Below are 16950 nucleotides of genomic sequence, written 5' to 3'. Positions count from 1 at the left end.
GTCCCTCTTTGAAAATATATAATAGCATACAAATCAAGTAAGTTGGATTTCTGGCATTAGACAACTCTAAAAACTATTACCATTATTAACAATCTATTTTTGCTTCAAGCAACATTTGAACATCTTCATCATAAGTCCTCTTTTTCAATAATTTAGTTTTTCCTTACCAGGCTATTTTCTTTCCAAGCTTCTGGGAACTTGGGTCTCTGTTTTTCCCTAGACACCAGAACCTGCATATCTTCAAAAGTGGGATGGTTTCCAACCTCTGTCTGAAAAGCCATCTGGTATTCTGGTACAGATTCACCTGTGTTTTTTTTTTTAAAAAAAGATAAGAGTAAAATTTATAATTATAAAGAGACCCTGTTGTGGGTTTTATGCACTATTAGTAAAAGCTCTATTTAGGATAGTCTTTGCTTGATAATTAAATGTTTGTTATAAATTAGATGGTAGTTACAATGATGGGCAGCTATTTTTAAATGGTTTCTAGTATTAGTGAATTTGGGGGTGGGGGTGGACATTATTATATACATGAGGTTTAACACTTAAAACTGAATTCTTATCCCATACAGGGATTGAGGGTGGTGACTATGAGGAGAAAGTCCAAGATCTAGTACAACAAACATGTCTGTAGAACTAAATGTAAGTGGGTGGGTGGTACAGTCATGTCTCATTACATCACTGACTCTATTATAGTCTAGCCAGATTTTTCATATGTCACAAAAATTTTTATGATAATGACCATTTGACAAAAAATCAATAAACTGATTTTTCCCCTTAATAAGTAGTATCTAGATCAAGGATTTTGAAATATCATTAAGTATTCTACCACTGTTCAATAACCCTATTCATCACCAATATGCACAATCAGCAGCTTGTGATAAAAGACTTACGATTTTTACAAAATGTTGTCAAATTAAACTTAATTAACATATTCAGCCACCCAGAAGACCTCTGGGACCAACATTTAGAAAACCAATCGTTTAGTCAAAATCTTGGCAAAGAACACAAGAGAAATAGACTCTTCCTGCCTCCTTGTCCCTCCCCCAATACCATTAAAATGACAAGATAAATTAGAAGAAAGAATACCAGGAAGGAGGTAAGGCATTTAGGTTCTAATCTTGGCTTCATCTCTATCTAGGAAAAGCTGTTTAACTATTCTGTGTTTCAGTTTTCCTGTCAGCAAAATGGAAATGTCTGCCTTCCTTATCTCACTCACATGGAGACAATACAAAATTTATAATGACCCAGATAGAAAGTACATTACAAAGCATGTAATTGAAGTTTTATGCTTCAATTTGAATATTCAAAAAAAACACCACCTATACACTTGCCCTCCACCAATATTAAAAAAGATTTACAAAGAGTAATTCTATAATTTATGTAGCATAGCCCAAAGTTTTTGGAATATTGCACTATCTATAAATACAAATGGTATTTTCACATATTCTATAAAGATTTAAGCAGATACTTATTTTTGATCAATAACCATCAACACTGAACTTGAAAGACAAAACTAAAGTATTTCATCCTGCCAGTTAGTGTATCACTTTCTTTCATGAAATCTCATATGATAAACCCTCAACCCATACCATCTGTGAACTGTAAGATACTTACTAATATATCTCTTTTGTCTTTCTGAGACATATACACAACACACATACATACCTTCCAAGTGTTATTTTTTCCTCAAATGCTCTTCAGTAGAATAAATAAATATTTAATACAATTTTACTTATTTGTTTTAATTGGGTGTAAATTATAATTAGAAAACTTGCTAAATAAAACTGATGCACAATCTTGTTTTGGGAATGGAATGACATTAAGAATTATCAAATTTCTACTAAATCTTCATGGTTCTCATCTGTTACTTGTTAATTATGTCTCTAAGCAGTTAGGAACGTTTTAATCCCCTTCTTAAATTATGCTTGTTCTCTTCCTCCTTTTTCTTTCTCTTGCCTTCTTTTTTTCTTCCTTCCTGCCTTTCCTTCCTGCTCTTCCTTTGTAATATAGATCCTAATTCATTTATATTGTTAATATTTTACAGAGAGAGGCAGCCTTCATAACAAACTGTTTCCATTCAATTATTATTTTATAATAATAAAAGCATGTCCTGCACTTGGAGTTCTATTATAGAAGTTTAAAAAATATTTTATAAGAATTTTTCCACTAATATATGCTATTCTTTAGGCTTCTTCATATGTTTGTGCAAAACTTTTTTTCAATTTACACCCCATTTCACTGTTAAAAATTTTAGGAGTACCCTGTATCCTCTGCCTGTGCTTTTTTAGCACTCTTTTCCTCCTACACCCTGTAATATTTCTGTCTTCTCTATTCCACAGAAACTCCTCTAAGAATACCAATGACCTCCTCCTATTCAAATTCCAAGATCATTCCTCAGTTCCACTTCCTTTTGACCTTTCAATTACATATGTTTCTACTAATGTTGGTTCTTAATACTTTCTAACATTGACTTCCAAAATACTAAGATTTCTCAGTTTCCTCACTGTCCATTTGTCTTCCTATGATGGGGGAGGGGGAGGTCACCTAATATTCAGTCTTTACTCACCAATGTTTTTCTCTCTTCATTTATTCTTTTAGGGGACTGCATCCACTTATAAATTCTCAATTACCATCTCTATGTAGGTAATTCCCAAATAATCATTTTAATCTTAAATTCTTCACTCTTTTAAGTTCTTCAGTAACAATTTTTTCAGTTGTCTATCAATACCCCTCCCAAAAGTTCCCAAAATTAACTCATCTTTCCAATGTAAACCAGTACTTTTTCCTAAGCTCCTGGCTGCCACCCTATTTCTCAGACCTCTCAATACTTCTCAATTCCCTAGACTGTCTTCCAGTAGCTAACCCGAACCATAGCTTCCTTTTCTACATTTTGTCTCACATATGCCTCTTCTTCCCCATTTCCATACCCAAGATTGCAGGGTATCTTAATGCAACTCTCTTCTTTTTCCTTTACTTTTATTTTAAATTTTGGTTAAATGTACAAAACATAAAATTTACCATTTTAACCATTTCTGAGTGTACAGTTCTGTGGCACTAGGTGCATTCACAATGTTGTGCATCCATCTCCAGAACTTTTTCCATCTTCCTAAACTGAAATTCTGTATACATTTAAAAGTAGCCCCCAATTTCTTTTTCCTTTTTAAACTCTTTCTAGTACTATTTCAATTCATCCTATATTTCTATTATAATAATATTCTTCAAACAAGATTTAATTGTCTTTTATTTTTCAAACATCTGATATTGCATTTTATTATTTATCAGTCGAAAAGCAACAGATATTCTTTGAATCAGTAATTGTTCAAAAAATGTTGCTGATAGCAATGTACTAACTAAAGCTGATACAAGAATCATTTCAGTCAGACATGCTTCTAAAAACCAGAAATTCTGGATTAGGATTTTTAAAAAATATGTGGCCAAAGTTCCAATAATAGAAATTAAAAGCTCCATGGTTCCAATAATATGTGATACTACTGCAAGCACTGTTATTTCCAGAAAAACACTTTGAGTACTCCGTACTTCCAATTAACTGGAAAATATACTTCTAAATAATAACTGATTGATGTGTAGGTAATCTAAGTAATTATTAATTTATTTCATTATATTTTAAAATTAAACTATTGTTAAATGCTTACTGTTTTTAAAGCAAAAAAATTCAACCCCACTACTAATCTGTTTTTATTAAATAGTTCCATTTCATAAATTTGTCCAATGCTGGTTTAACTGACTATATCCTTTTCTTATGCTTTTAATGTGGTTATTCTTATAAGATAAAGACCATTTATGTCAAGTCATTTTGTACACCACCTATAAGGGTGCAGTGCACATACTGGTAATTACTTTAAATTTTTATATCACAGTGACAGTGATGTAATCTTAACAAAAGGAAGAAAAATATACAATTATTTGGCTATTTCAAGTAAGCCTCAAATAAGCATTCACATTAAATGAGTGTTCTTTCATGAAAGGAAGGAAGGTAGGCAGGAAGGCATGATGACAAGGGAGAAGTTTTTTAAAAAGGAAGAAAAGGAGAATGAAAAAAAGAAAGGAAGAAAAAAGTGTTCCAATGGATAATTCTTTACTTCTAATTCCTTATTGGGTCAATTCAGGAAATACTGTTAAGTGCAGCTTCTCAAATACTCAGAGGTTGTGTAAAGAAAACAATGACTGCTAAAGCAATCAGAGACCATCCTGAACACAGATAAGCTATTATAAGCAATTAATTAAATTACACTCAGATGCAAACCTGGAGTCCTTTCTAAAAAGTTTTTCCTGATTCACATCCTTCTGCTAGTAATGTTTCTGAACACTAGATGGCAATGAGCTAAAGGTTTAAATGAAAGTCAAACATGTCGAAGTCGACTTATTTAATATAGGTAGAAAAAAATATAACTGCTTCACTTCAAAACATACATCAATTTTTGACAGCAGTTCCCTTACCTGGGAAGAGGTCTGTACATCTCATAAATATCTCCCAATAAATTAGTCCAAGTGCATACATATCTACTTGTTTCAAAGCTGATTCACAGTCCCTCAGGTTCACAGCTCCTTCTAGAACTTCTGGTGCCATATATCTGATTGTGCCAACCTGATAAATTAGAGTGATGTATTTCAGAAAAAGAATGTAGCATATTCTGAAGGGCATACATTAGACCAGAAGTTATACATAAATTTCAGGTCAACAATATGTCAATGTTATTTGAACCAAAGCAAGTCACTGAACCTTTCTATACCAAATTTTTAATAAATAAAATACCCATTTTAGGACAGCTTGGCTGCTTCCAGTTTTTGGCAATTATGAATAAAGCTGCTAAAACGTTTATGTACAGGTTTCTGTGTGAATATAAGCTGTCAACTCAATTGGGTAAATATATGGGAGTGTGATTGCTGGAAGACTATGTCTTCCAAAGTGGCTATACCCTTTTGCATTCCCACCAACAATGAATGAGTTGCTGTTGCTCCACATCTTCACTGGCATTTGATATTACTGTTTGGTTTTTTTTTTAACCATTTGAATGTAATGGAATCTTGTTTGGATTTGCAGTTCTCTAATGAGGAATGATGTTGAGTAACTTTTATGTGCCTATTTGCCATCTGTATATCTTCTCCGGTAAGGTGTCTGTTCAGATCTTCTGTTTTTTAATTGGCTTGTTTGTCTTCTTACTGTTGAGTTTTAAGAGTTCTTTTATATTCTGGATACAAGTCCTTTATCAGATATGTGTTTTTCAAATATTTTCTCCCAGTCTATGGCTTGTTTTTTTCATTCTCTTAATACTGTCTTTCGCAGAGCAGAAGTTTTTAATTTTAATAAAATTCACCTTAGCAATTTTTCTTTCAAAAAAATACCCTTTTAAAATAATTAAACTGTGATATATCATCCTGTTCAATAGCATTCCTACTAATATTGACAAAAATGAGTTGGAATGGCAGTGATTTGCACAATGAATTGATGAACTTCATGCAATGTCTTCCGTATATCTTAATTTTGTAATTCCTAATATGCTACACTTGGATAAGGATAACTGTCCTGAGTAGTTAGTGGATTTTTAAATGCAATTTATTATGTTTTGAAAATATGTCAGTGTGATACCTTTTGTAGACACTCACCTCACTTATGGCTGCATTATCTTCCTCCCCTGGGCGCACCAGTCTATTTCCAGTCAGCTTCATGGACAACCCAAAGTCACTAATAACACAGGTTCCATCATTTTTCACCAGAACATTTCTGCTATTTAAATCTCGATGGGAAATTGCAGGTTTATAGTGATCTGTTTGGATAATTTTCAAATATTTATTAATGCTTAAATAGCACTACTGGACATGAAATGAGCATGAAGGTAATAGGGGCTATATAAACATAGAAGATAGTGTTATTTTTCTGCCCATTTATTTTCCAATAGCAAAAAAGGACATAAGAAATCAAAATTTCAACTCACAATCCCCACTATTTTCGGTATATTTCACAACATAACTCCTGTTGGAACTATAATTAATTAAACTCTAAACATTCAGCTACATAAACATTCAGCTGCAATTAATAGCCAAGAGGCTGTTGCTTCTAATTTTAACATGTACTTTTTTTTTTCCTTTTCATTTCTAGAGTAGCAAAAGGAGGCAACAGAGAAAGGAATATCTGGCATAAAAAACAATAAAAAGTCAACTCAACTAAAACAATTATCACTGAAAAACTGACATGGCTCCAAAATTGGTATATGTATTTTATAGTATTCTCGTACAGCTTAAACAAATCAAACCTATGACAGAAAATCCCAGTTCTGTCCTGAGGCTTAGCCATGTATCTAAGCCCACCACAATTCTTCAAATCAAACTAGAAACAGTTTTGCAATGGACTGGTAGCTGTTTTATGATTTGACAAAGAAACAAAACACTATTATACTCATTCTATTACTTGTTTATCAGAAGACTATATGTTCCATGTAGGCAGAGAGAGAACATGTTTTGCCTGAATTCAAAAGGCATGGCACATAGTAAATGCTTGCTGAGTGAAAGAATATATCCAACCTAAGCCCCTAACTAAAATCATAATTCTTTTCCTCTTTATAAGAAAACCTTGGTGGGGGGGGGGGGGGGGGGGGAGGAACGGATTGAGAGTTTGGGATTAGTAGATGCAAACTATTATATATAGGATGGAAAAACAACAAGGTCCTAATGTATAGCACAGGGAACTATATTCAATATCCTGTGATAAACCATAATGGAAAACAATATGAAAAAGAATATATATATGTATAGCTGAGTCACTTTGTTATACAGAAGAAGTTAACACAACATTGTAAATCAACTATACTCCAATAAAATTTTTAAAAAAGAAAACCTTATATAAATCTTATATTGAAATAAAACCATAGCTCTTGAAAAGAAAAAAATTCTATAGTACTATTCCCAAATTTATTTATTTATTTATTTTAATTTTAATTTTTTTTATGGCTGTGTTGGGTCTTCGTTTCTGTGCAAGGGCTTTCTCTAGTTGTGGCAAGCGGGGGCCACTCTTCAGCGCGGTGCACGGGCCTCTCACTATCGTGGCCTCTCTTGCTGCGGAGCACAGGCTCCAGATGCGCAGGCTCAGTAATTGTGGGTCACAGGCCCAGCTGCTCCGCGGCATGTGGGATCTTCCCAGACCAGGGCTCGAACCCGTGTCCCCTGCATTGGCAGGCGGATTCTCAACCACTGCGCCACCAGGGAAGCCCCCAAAATTTAAAATAACTCCTCAGGTATAGAAAGAAATAGAGCAATCAGAACAAAGTCAATGATAAGTTGAGAGTGTTTATATTCAGGCACAAAAAGACTCAGTATTTACATTTATTACTCTCATTAACATGTATTAGACTTCAATTTCACCAACAATGAAACCAAAGACAGAAGATAATGATTCCTTTGATATTGGGGTGGGGCGGGGGGTGGGGGGAGGCAATAGCACAACTAGAAGAAAAATAGCAGTTACCAGGTTTCTTTTTCTAAAAATTGACTTCTATCTCATTTGCTCCTCTTCCCAGTCCAGCCTTCCAAAGTATGTACTAACATGGCTCATTCAACCCTTAACAGAGCTACATTTCTTACTATGGATAAAACCACAACATAAGTATATGTGGTATAATCTCGAGCTGATATTTATATAAGAAAATTTATAGACACTGGAAAATGTTTGTATACTAACACCAAAGCAATACTTAAACTAAAATATCTCACACATAAGGGAAACCAGGTTAATAATGTGAAGAATGTGCAATGAGTCAGTCAGCCAGCCAGCCAGAGGGGAAAACAGGGTAATACTTTCTGCTACTAATAAAAAAGGAAACAAAAGAAATGAAAAGAAAAGAGGAGAGGAAGGAAGCAAAGGAGGAAGGAAGCGAGGGAGGAAATAAGGAAAAAGAAAAAAAAGAAAAAGGAAGAGACAAGAGGATTCATCACCAATGCAGAGGGTGGAACTATAGACCACCTTTTTGAGACTTCTTTTCCCCTTAAAGTTCCCCTCAATATTCATTTTAATTTTTTTTACTGGGGAAGGGGTTGTGGTTTGTAGAAAGGGGGGGCAGAGCATGTAATAATTTTGCCCTGGGCAGTAGCACACTTGGCAAATTTCTTAAAGCAAAGTGGGACACAATATTATTTTAATTATGTTAAAAAATAAAACCTGAACACAAAATAGTCTCTCTGTGGATATTTACATAAACACACACACACACACACACACACACACACACACACACACACACACAGAGCAAAGGACCTGGAAAGATGTACATAAACTAGTTAATAGTAATTTTCTGGTTATAGATTTAATGATCTATATATGTTCTTTCTTTGCTAGACTTTTTTCCATGATAATGTTACACTGACATTATCATTAGGAAAAAAATTCATAGGGAGAACCAATTACAAATAAACAGGTTCAACTCCTACTTTTCCTGAAGCAAAAAATAGCTGAATAAATAATAATAGTATTATTCCTTACTACAAAATTTGTATGCCAAACAGCAAAGTTATATCTGAAGATATCGGGAAGAATAGAGTTCTCTGAAAAAAAGTGAAATGCCACTTTAAATATTTTGAAATAGTACAGTATAGTTGGAATATTTATTTATTATTGAAATATAGTCATTTACAATGTCATGTTAGTTTCAGGTGCACAGCAGTGATTCAGTTATACATATACATGCATACACACGCACACACACACACACACACACACACACATATTCTTTTTCAGATAATTTTCCCTTATAGGTTATTATGAAATATTGAGTATAGCTCCCTGTGCTATACAGTAGGTCCTTGTTGGTTATCTATTTTATATATAGTAGTGTGTATATGTTAATTCCATCCTCCTGATTTATCCCTCTCCCCCTTCCCCTTTGGTAACTATATGTTTGTTTTCTATGTCTGTGGGTCTATTTCTGTTTTGTAAATAAGTTCATTTGTATCTTTTTTTTTTTTCAAATTCTACATATAAGTGATATATGATATTTGTCTTTCTCTGGCTTACTTCACTTAGTATGATCATCTCTAGGTCCATCCATGTTGCTGTAAATGGCATTATATTATGGCTGAGTAATATTCCCTTTATATATATATATATATACCACATCTTCTTTATCCATTCATCTGTCGATGGACATCTGTTGCTTGGCTATTGTAAATAGTGCTGCAATGAACATTGGGGTGTATGCAATTTTTCAAATTATATTTTCTCCGGGTATGTGCCCAGGAGTGAGATTGCTGGATCATATGGTACCTCTATTTTTAGTTTTTTAAGGAACCTACATACTGTTCTCTATAGTGGCTGTACCAATTTACATTCCTACCAGCAGTGTAGGCGGGTTCCTTTTTCTTCACACCCTCTCCAGAATTTATTACTTGCAGACTTTTTGATGAGGGCCATTCTGACTGGTGTGAGGTATGGAATATTTTTTAAATAATTAGGTAAAACCAAAAATTCAAATAGCTATTATACGTATGTTTTTTACAATAGCATATAGATATGCGTTTTTAAAAAAGGTTAACTATTTAGTGATAATATTAGGTAATGTTTTAGAATAATATCTGTGTTTAAATAAAACTCATATTTGATGGCAATCATTCTTTTCAGCCAATGTTTGACTAGAAACCTTACTGAATCATGCAAGCCTTGAAAAGGAGGATTAGGATGGTATTTTAAGCTCTGTGCTAAGCCAGCTCTTTAAAGGAGTTATAATATTTAAGAATAAGGAAACACAGTACAAATGGTTAATGAGCTAAAGCACTAAAGTAAGTGCATCAAGTTGCTGACACAGGCAATAACATTGGTCAATTCTGTATTCAGGAAAAGCAAGATGTCAAGATAAATGAACTGATAAATTATTCAGGAGAAATTATTTATATATGAAGCAGCAGATAGAAAAGATGATCCATGCTATCATACAATGGAACAAAGATCTAAGAAATTTTTACATTAAATATTCTCTTCAACTGAAAAAACAATGCATGACAAGAAAATTGCTGTAAGGGATGAAAATGCAAAGACGGATTTTCACAGCAGAGCTAATTTAGAGATGCCTGTGATGTGAAGTGTATATTGAAACAAAGTGAAAAAGCAAATATATTAAAAAGATGATGTGAAAAACTAGCAAAAATGTACATAAAGGCTGAATATAAACTGTTGTTAAGGCAAGGAACATAACCACACGGTACTGACACACTGGTGAAGCCTGACTCCTCACCATGCGTTCTCCTCTTCCTATTTAGTAACAGAACCCAGTGTTATTTGAGGCAGCAATGCACCCAGCTAAACAAAAACAAAAACAAGCTATATTCAAAAGCATCCCTTGCAGCTAAGTGTGGTAGGAAAGCATGGACTAAGTTCTGGGAAACAAAACATAAGCACAAGAGTGGGACTTCTGGAGGCAAAAGGAGGCAATTCCTTCTACTTTCCTTTTCTCTGCTGATTAGCATATGGCATGATGGACAATGAGGTGACCTTGAAAACAAGGCACATATAAAGAGTAATGGAGGAGAAATAGAGGAGCCTGGGGCCCTGATAATATTATGGTGCTGCCAAAAAACATTAGACTGTCTCTCTCCAGATTCTTACATGAGAAAGAAAAAAAAATGTCATCCTCATTGAAACCTGTTACTTTTTTCTCCCTGATAAATTTGAACAAGCCTAATTCTAGCTAAGAGAAGCACTGATTTATCAAAAGATACATTTGGGTTTTACACTAAAGACCAACCAACCTATGGAATTCATGTGTAAAGAAGTGATAATACATTTGTAGTTCATTTAAATAAGCAAAATAAATACAAGGAAAATACAACACAGTCTAGCTAAGAGGTTCTTAACCTAGGTCCATAGATGAACTTCAAAGGATCTGAGAACCCCTACAATCAAAACAGTATTTTTTAAAGTATGCCCATACGTCTGTCTTTACAGGGGGAGTGTTCAGAGCTTTAATCAAAATCGCAATGGAATCTATGACCCCTCTAGAGAATTGAAGTTCTTTTTCTTATTCTTCTTGTTAAATTTCAAATATATTTCCTCACGCTAGATCTTGTAAACAACTGGCTGATAATAGATCTGCTATAATATAAAATATACTTTTACTTTAAAGATATGAATAAAATTTCCCTTTGTGAATTGTGGCCCCACATGGTTGTCATGCATCTTCTATTCATTGTCTTACCTCCTCGTGGTAATTCTGTATGAAGATAAGCCAGTCCTCTAGTCACAGAATGAGCCAGACGGCAAGAGCTTACCCAGTCACTTGTATGGAGACTTAAATACTTGCATAGAGATCCCTGTATGGAGGGAAAAAGTAAAAAGGGGGAAAAAGTAGAATTACTTTACTTGAACACGAAGAGGTAAGTTAGCAGCTGTAAAAAGGATTTGCATATGTTAGGATTCAAAGGAGATCTAATGAATTATAACATTTCAGAATCTTGAAGTAAGAAAAGACATTTCTATAGGTAGAGAGAGGAGGAGAGGATGGAAAACAGAATTTAGACATTATCAATTTTTATTTCTCCAATATTAAAAATTATGAATGGTTATTTCATTTTAAACGCTTCTTTTATTTATCAACTTAAGACAGAAAAAAAAGTATTTTCAACTCTTTCTTTACACTGTATCTTATACCAGTACAAATATAAATTATACTGTTATGTTTTACAAGTAGAAAACAGAAGGCTTTTGTAAATATATATGTGTCAGTGCTACTCAAGGTGCTCATCTACAAACTATTACCAGTCTGGGATAAGAAGCATGTATCAGAATAAATGTCAATCAAAGCACTGCTTCCATTCATCAAGAAAGTCTTGCTCAGAGAGAGAGACAGAGACAGAGACACAGTGACGTGAGTGCATAAGGACTAAACAGTTTCATTCACATTCTAGAGTAAAATCCTTGTCTCATTGTAGACCATTAATAACCAGTTTGCAAACCAGGAACACTCTACATAACCGGGGTCCTCCTACAAATCTGACTGACATAAATGTCAGTATATTTTTTGTGAAGAACTTACATTGGGATAATACTCCATTACAAGCAAATACTCCATGCGTCCATCTGCAGTGACTCTCTCATCTCCAACTATAAAGCGAGCAATGTTGTCATGTTCCATCAAAGGCACTCTGTAAATATTCTTCTCATTGATAAAATTCTGACGGTTTGCAAAGGAAAACACTTTTACAGCAACTGGACGTTCATCTAAGGAACCTTTATATACGGCTCCATATCGACCCCGGCCAATCAGCTGTAAATTTGTTTTGAAGAAAGCAAGATATTATTTCATCACAACTTAACAATCAAATTTACTAAATAATAAAGTATAAATCCATATGTATGCAACCAGGTCTCTATTGCTTAGTTTGAGTAACTCCATTGTCAAGAAAATAATAAATTTGGCATCTTATATGGCTCAGAAACTCCTACCAGACCCAGCCCTCCCTCAGATGACAACTATAAACTCTGAACAATATTTTTAAAAAGAAATCTAAAAATGCTGGAGAATGAACAAAAGTAGATAGGTTCTGAGGGGAGTCAACACTTGGAAGAAAGGAATGGCACAGGGTGAGCTACTTATTTTTATAGCTTTAAGCCTGTGAGCAGGCTGAAATCTGCACTGCATAGTGGAGCAAAAACTGTGATAGAAAATCTTTCTGGCCTCAGGAAGCAGGGGACAGAATTTGGGGCAACCACACCATGGAAAATGAAGGGAGAATCCCAAAAAGGAGAGTCAGAGAGTTGGAAACCCAATTAATGCATGGGACAGACTCCAGCTAAAGATAAAAAATAACTAAACTTCAGCTCAAGAGATGAGTTTGCAATATGTCCAACCAAGTTAATCACCTACTAAAATAAACAACGAAATGAACACACTTTAGAAGAACCTAACAGAACATAGGGTCTCCGCAATATGACATTCACAATATCTAGTACAATACAATACAATAAAAAATAACTCAAAAAAACCCCAGCAAGATGCAACTGTTCTCTTCATTTTTGGCTTCTGGGATTCTCTGACTTTTTGCTGAAAAAAGGTTAGGGATTTACCATTTAAGGATATTTGTTATATTTCATTCACTATTTCTAATTTAAATTTTAACAAACAGATAGACTGCCCTTTAGAAAGGTTGTATCAATATAAAGTTAAATCAGCAATGTTTGGGAGTGTTTCTTTTACTCAGTCCAGGATAAAATCCTAATGGTTTTAATTAGTATTTTTTCCAGTTTAGTAAATTGGAAATCTTATTATACATTTACTAGGCATACTTACTTCTTCTATGAATTGATAATTCATCTCTTTTGTCTATTTTTAATGGACTGTTTATTTCATGTTGATTTCTACCATCTCTTTATCAATTGTTTATGTGTTGAAATACCTTTTTAAAATTTTGCTTTTAACTTTTATTATATTTTTCTCCCAAATGGAAGGTTCTTAAAATGTTTTATATAACCAAATCTACCAGATCTATTATTTAGCAGTCTCTGGTTTAGTTAATTTATCCTAATAAAGATCATAAAAACATTCATCATGGTAAGACTTTTAACACAGGTTCTGAGATATTACCAAATGAAAATTTAATTCTATACAAAACATTTTCGTACGTACCTATACAATATACAATATATACACAGACAAGGATTATTTATTCAGCATCTACTGTGAATTGCTTGCCTATAATTTTTCTCAGAATCTGATATGTCTTTATTCCCATACTCTTGTTCAAGTCTGTATTCAAAGATCATCTCCTTTCTAAATATACTTTCTTTAATAACCCCTTTTCCATAACTTTCTTATCTCATTTGCTTTTTCTTTTCTCCATAGCACTTACTACTACTTGAAATATACAGTTGACCTCTGAACAACGTGAGGGTTAGGGACACCAACCCCTCCACATAGTCCAAAATCCACGTATAGCTTATAGTTGACCCTTCATATATACATGGTTCCTCTCTGTCCATGGTTCTACATCCACAGATTCAACCAACTGTGGATGGTGTAGTACTGTAGTATCTCCTATTGAAAAAAATCTGTGTATGAGTGGACCCATTCGGTTCAAAACCATGTTGTTCAAGGGTCAACTGTACTTTCATTTATTTACCCTCTTGTAGCCTCTCTCTCACTAGAATATAAGCCTCATGTATCTGTACTGTTCACCAACACTCTCAGTGCCTAGAATAGGCCTTGCCACAAAATTGATAATAAATGCTTGTTGAATAAATGAATAAATTAATGAAATCACTGTCTCAGATATACTATGAGAGCAGAAAAAACAGTCCGTAATCTGAAAGCAATCTTACCTCCAACAGTTTCAGATTATCTAGGTCAAGAGAGGGCTCTGATGCTGCTGCCTCCATCATGTTCATACTGTGAAGACCTTGTTTACGGTCTCCTAGAGGAATAGGAAAAATAACCTGCTAATGTGTGGTTCTCTTAAAATGAAAATCTTTATATTACACTTTTTAATATATTACAGTTAAAAAAAGACCTACAGAAGGACAGACAGCAAGACTTATGCCTAATGTCAAAGGGAATAAAACTATTTACTAAACTAGGAATCATCTATAAATGAAGATGAAAAATGAATAACACAAAAGCTGAATTCTGGGAGATTGTTCCAGTAACACACCCAGTATAAAACCCTAAGAAGTATGCAGAAACATTAAAGAAGGTTTTATTAAAGTTATTCAAATGAATGAATGGGTGCTGATTTCCTAAAAAGCTTGTCAAATCTAAAGTTTATTAGAATCAACTATACAGTTGATGATACTTAGCAGTTACTGTTATTTTTAGATGTGAAAATGGTATTGTGGTTATATATATTTTAAGTCTTTATATTTCAGAGATAATACTAAAACATTTACAGATAAGTTATACCTTCAATTTATTTCAAAATAATCCAGTGGCATGGAAGCATGTGGTGAGTGGGGCTATAGATGATATACAGATGTGATAATCATTGAAGCTGGGTAATAGGTATTTTGTATATGTTTGAAACCTTTCATAAAAACTAGGACAAAAAGTTTAAGGGAGAAGGATGACTCTGGGGTTACCACAGCACAGAGATGTTTTTTACCACGATGAATTCTTTTAAAATAAAATCAATTCTGATTAAATGACATGTTTAATAAATAACAAAACAAAAAATTATATTTTTACCTGTCAGCATCCTGTATCCAAAGCATAAGGCAACTATCAAAACAGCTAATACAGAGACTGATGCCAAAGCAATGATTATTGTCTCATCTCGGTTAAATGAATGAGGTGGACCTAAAAGAAAACAAATTTTTAAATATAGTCACCCTTTCTTTTTGGTATTTTTCTAAATACTGACAGAAAGGCTGTATCAATATATAGTCAAATCAGCAGTGTTTTTGCATCAAATGAAATGAAAGAAAAATTAATAATAAATTTGCAATAACTGTAAATTGTATATTTTTAATCATATGAATTATTTTATATAGACCTAGAACACTGAAACACCTGGTAGTTGTGCTCCTAATTACTGAAATATCAACTATATCATGGAACAGCATAGACAGAACAGTATAATATTTAAGAGAATAATCTTTGGAATCACATTTGGTTTTAAATCTTGACTACACTAGTCTCTCAGTGGCCTTTAGAAAATTATTAGAATTTTCTGATCTTCAACTCTCTCATTTGTAAAAATAGTAATCTCTACCTCACAAGTCTTCTGTGAGGCTTAGGTCGGAGTCTAAGTACTTAGTACAGTGTTGAGTATATTCTACATATGCAATAAATGTTATGTTTATCAATATTGGTATTATGATTATTAACGAAAAGAGTATAGCTTTGCAGACAGTTAAACCTGAACTGGACTTAAAACTCCATTCTTCCACATATTCTATGACCTTGGGAATATACCTTTACCTGTCTGAGCCTAAGCTTATTCACTTGCAGAAAGGGAACACACATGTCTAAATCACAGGCCTATCACGAGCATGCAAACCATCTTAGGTGTTAGTTTCATTCTTTGGATCAGATAATGTCTAGAGAAGTACCCTTTAGAATGGATGACTACAAACTAGAGCACATCCAGAAGAGAGCAAGTAGAACAGTGAAGGTATAAAAACTCTGAAATGTGATGGGTAGAAAGAATTAGAAGTGTCAGATGTAGAAAAAGAGAAAACTTGAGGGGATATGGTAGCTGTCTTTGTGTGGAAAAATGGACCTGTAGCTAGAGAGGATAACAAGATCCAATTAGTATCTGTTCAAGGACAGCAGTTATTAACCTAGCATAAAGAAGAACTTAAGATTATAAACAGAGCTGTCTAAAATGGAATGAATGGGACTTCCCTGGTGGCACAGTGGTTAAGAATCCATCTGCCAATGCAGGGGACACAGGTTCGAGCCCTGGTCCAGGAAGATCCCACATGCCACGGAGCAACTAAGCCCGTGAGCCACAACTACTGAGCCTGCGCTATACAGCCCGCAAGCCACAACTACTGAGCCTGCGTACCACAACTACTGAAGCTGGCATGCCTAGAGCCTGTGCTCCGCAACAAAGAGAAGCCACCGCCCATGAGAAGCCCGCGGACCAAAACAAAGAGTAGCCCCCTTATCCGCAAACAAAGAAAGCCTGCGCGCAGCAACGAAGACCCAACGCAGCCAAAAATAAAATTAAAAAATAAATAAAAAGGAATGAATTATCTTATGAGCTAGCTGTTCATATTCATTTAACTGGAGGTATTCATGAAGTATTTGATAATGATGACCAGATACTGGGCTTAATGACTGCTAATATCTTTATTTAATCATTCTTTGCACTCTGTCAAAATCAAGCATATTGTGTTTTAAATCCTTCTCACTTTGGACATTATGTATTCTATCAAACTAGAAGGCTCTATAGCAAACTCAAAAGCCAGCATGGCAAAGAGTTCCTCTGACGGGCATTCCTGTTCTAAATGAATGT

The 16950-nt window shown here is 34.1% G+C and overlaps 1 protein-coding gene across 1 annotated transcript in view; it reads right to left on the bottom strand.

Moving 5' to 3' along the window:
- Nucleotides 1-16950, bottom strand: part of BMPR2 (bone morphogenetic protein receptor type 2) — a 182994-nt gene that overhangs the window by 29183 nt on the left and 136861 nt on the right. The window contains exons 4-10 of the mRNA XM_059928494.1: nt 15174-15284; nt 14315-14406; nt 12033-12263; nt 11196-11310; nt 5626-5786; nt 4459-4606; nt 168-304 (exon numbers count right to left, since the gene is read on the bottom strand). Coding sequence (XP_059784477.1) covers nt 168-304; nt 4459-4606; nt 5626-5786; nt 11196-11310; nt 12033-12263; nt 14315-14406; nt 15174-15284 — 995 coding nt within the window. The remainder of the gene's footprint in view (nt 1-167; nt 305-4458; nt 4607-5625; nt 5787-11195; nt 11311-12032; nt 12264-14314; nt 14407-15173; nt 15285-16950) is intronic.

Source organism: Balaenoptera ricei, chromosome 7, assembly GCF_028023285.1.
Source record: "Balaenoptera ricei isolate mBalRic1 chromosome 7, mBalRic1.hap2, whole genome shotgun sequence".
Lineage (NCBI taxonomy): Eukaryota > Metazoa > Chordata > Mammalia > Artiodactyla > Balaenopteridae > Balaenoptera > Balaenoptera ricei.
This window is presented reverse-complemented; position numbering and strand designations above follow the sequence as displayed.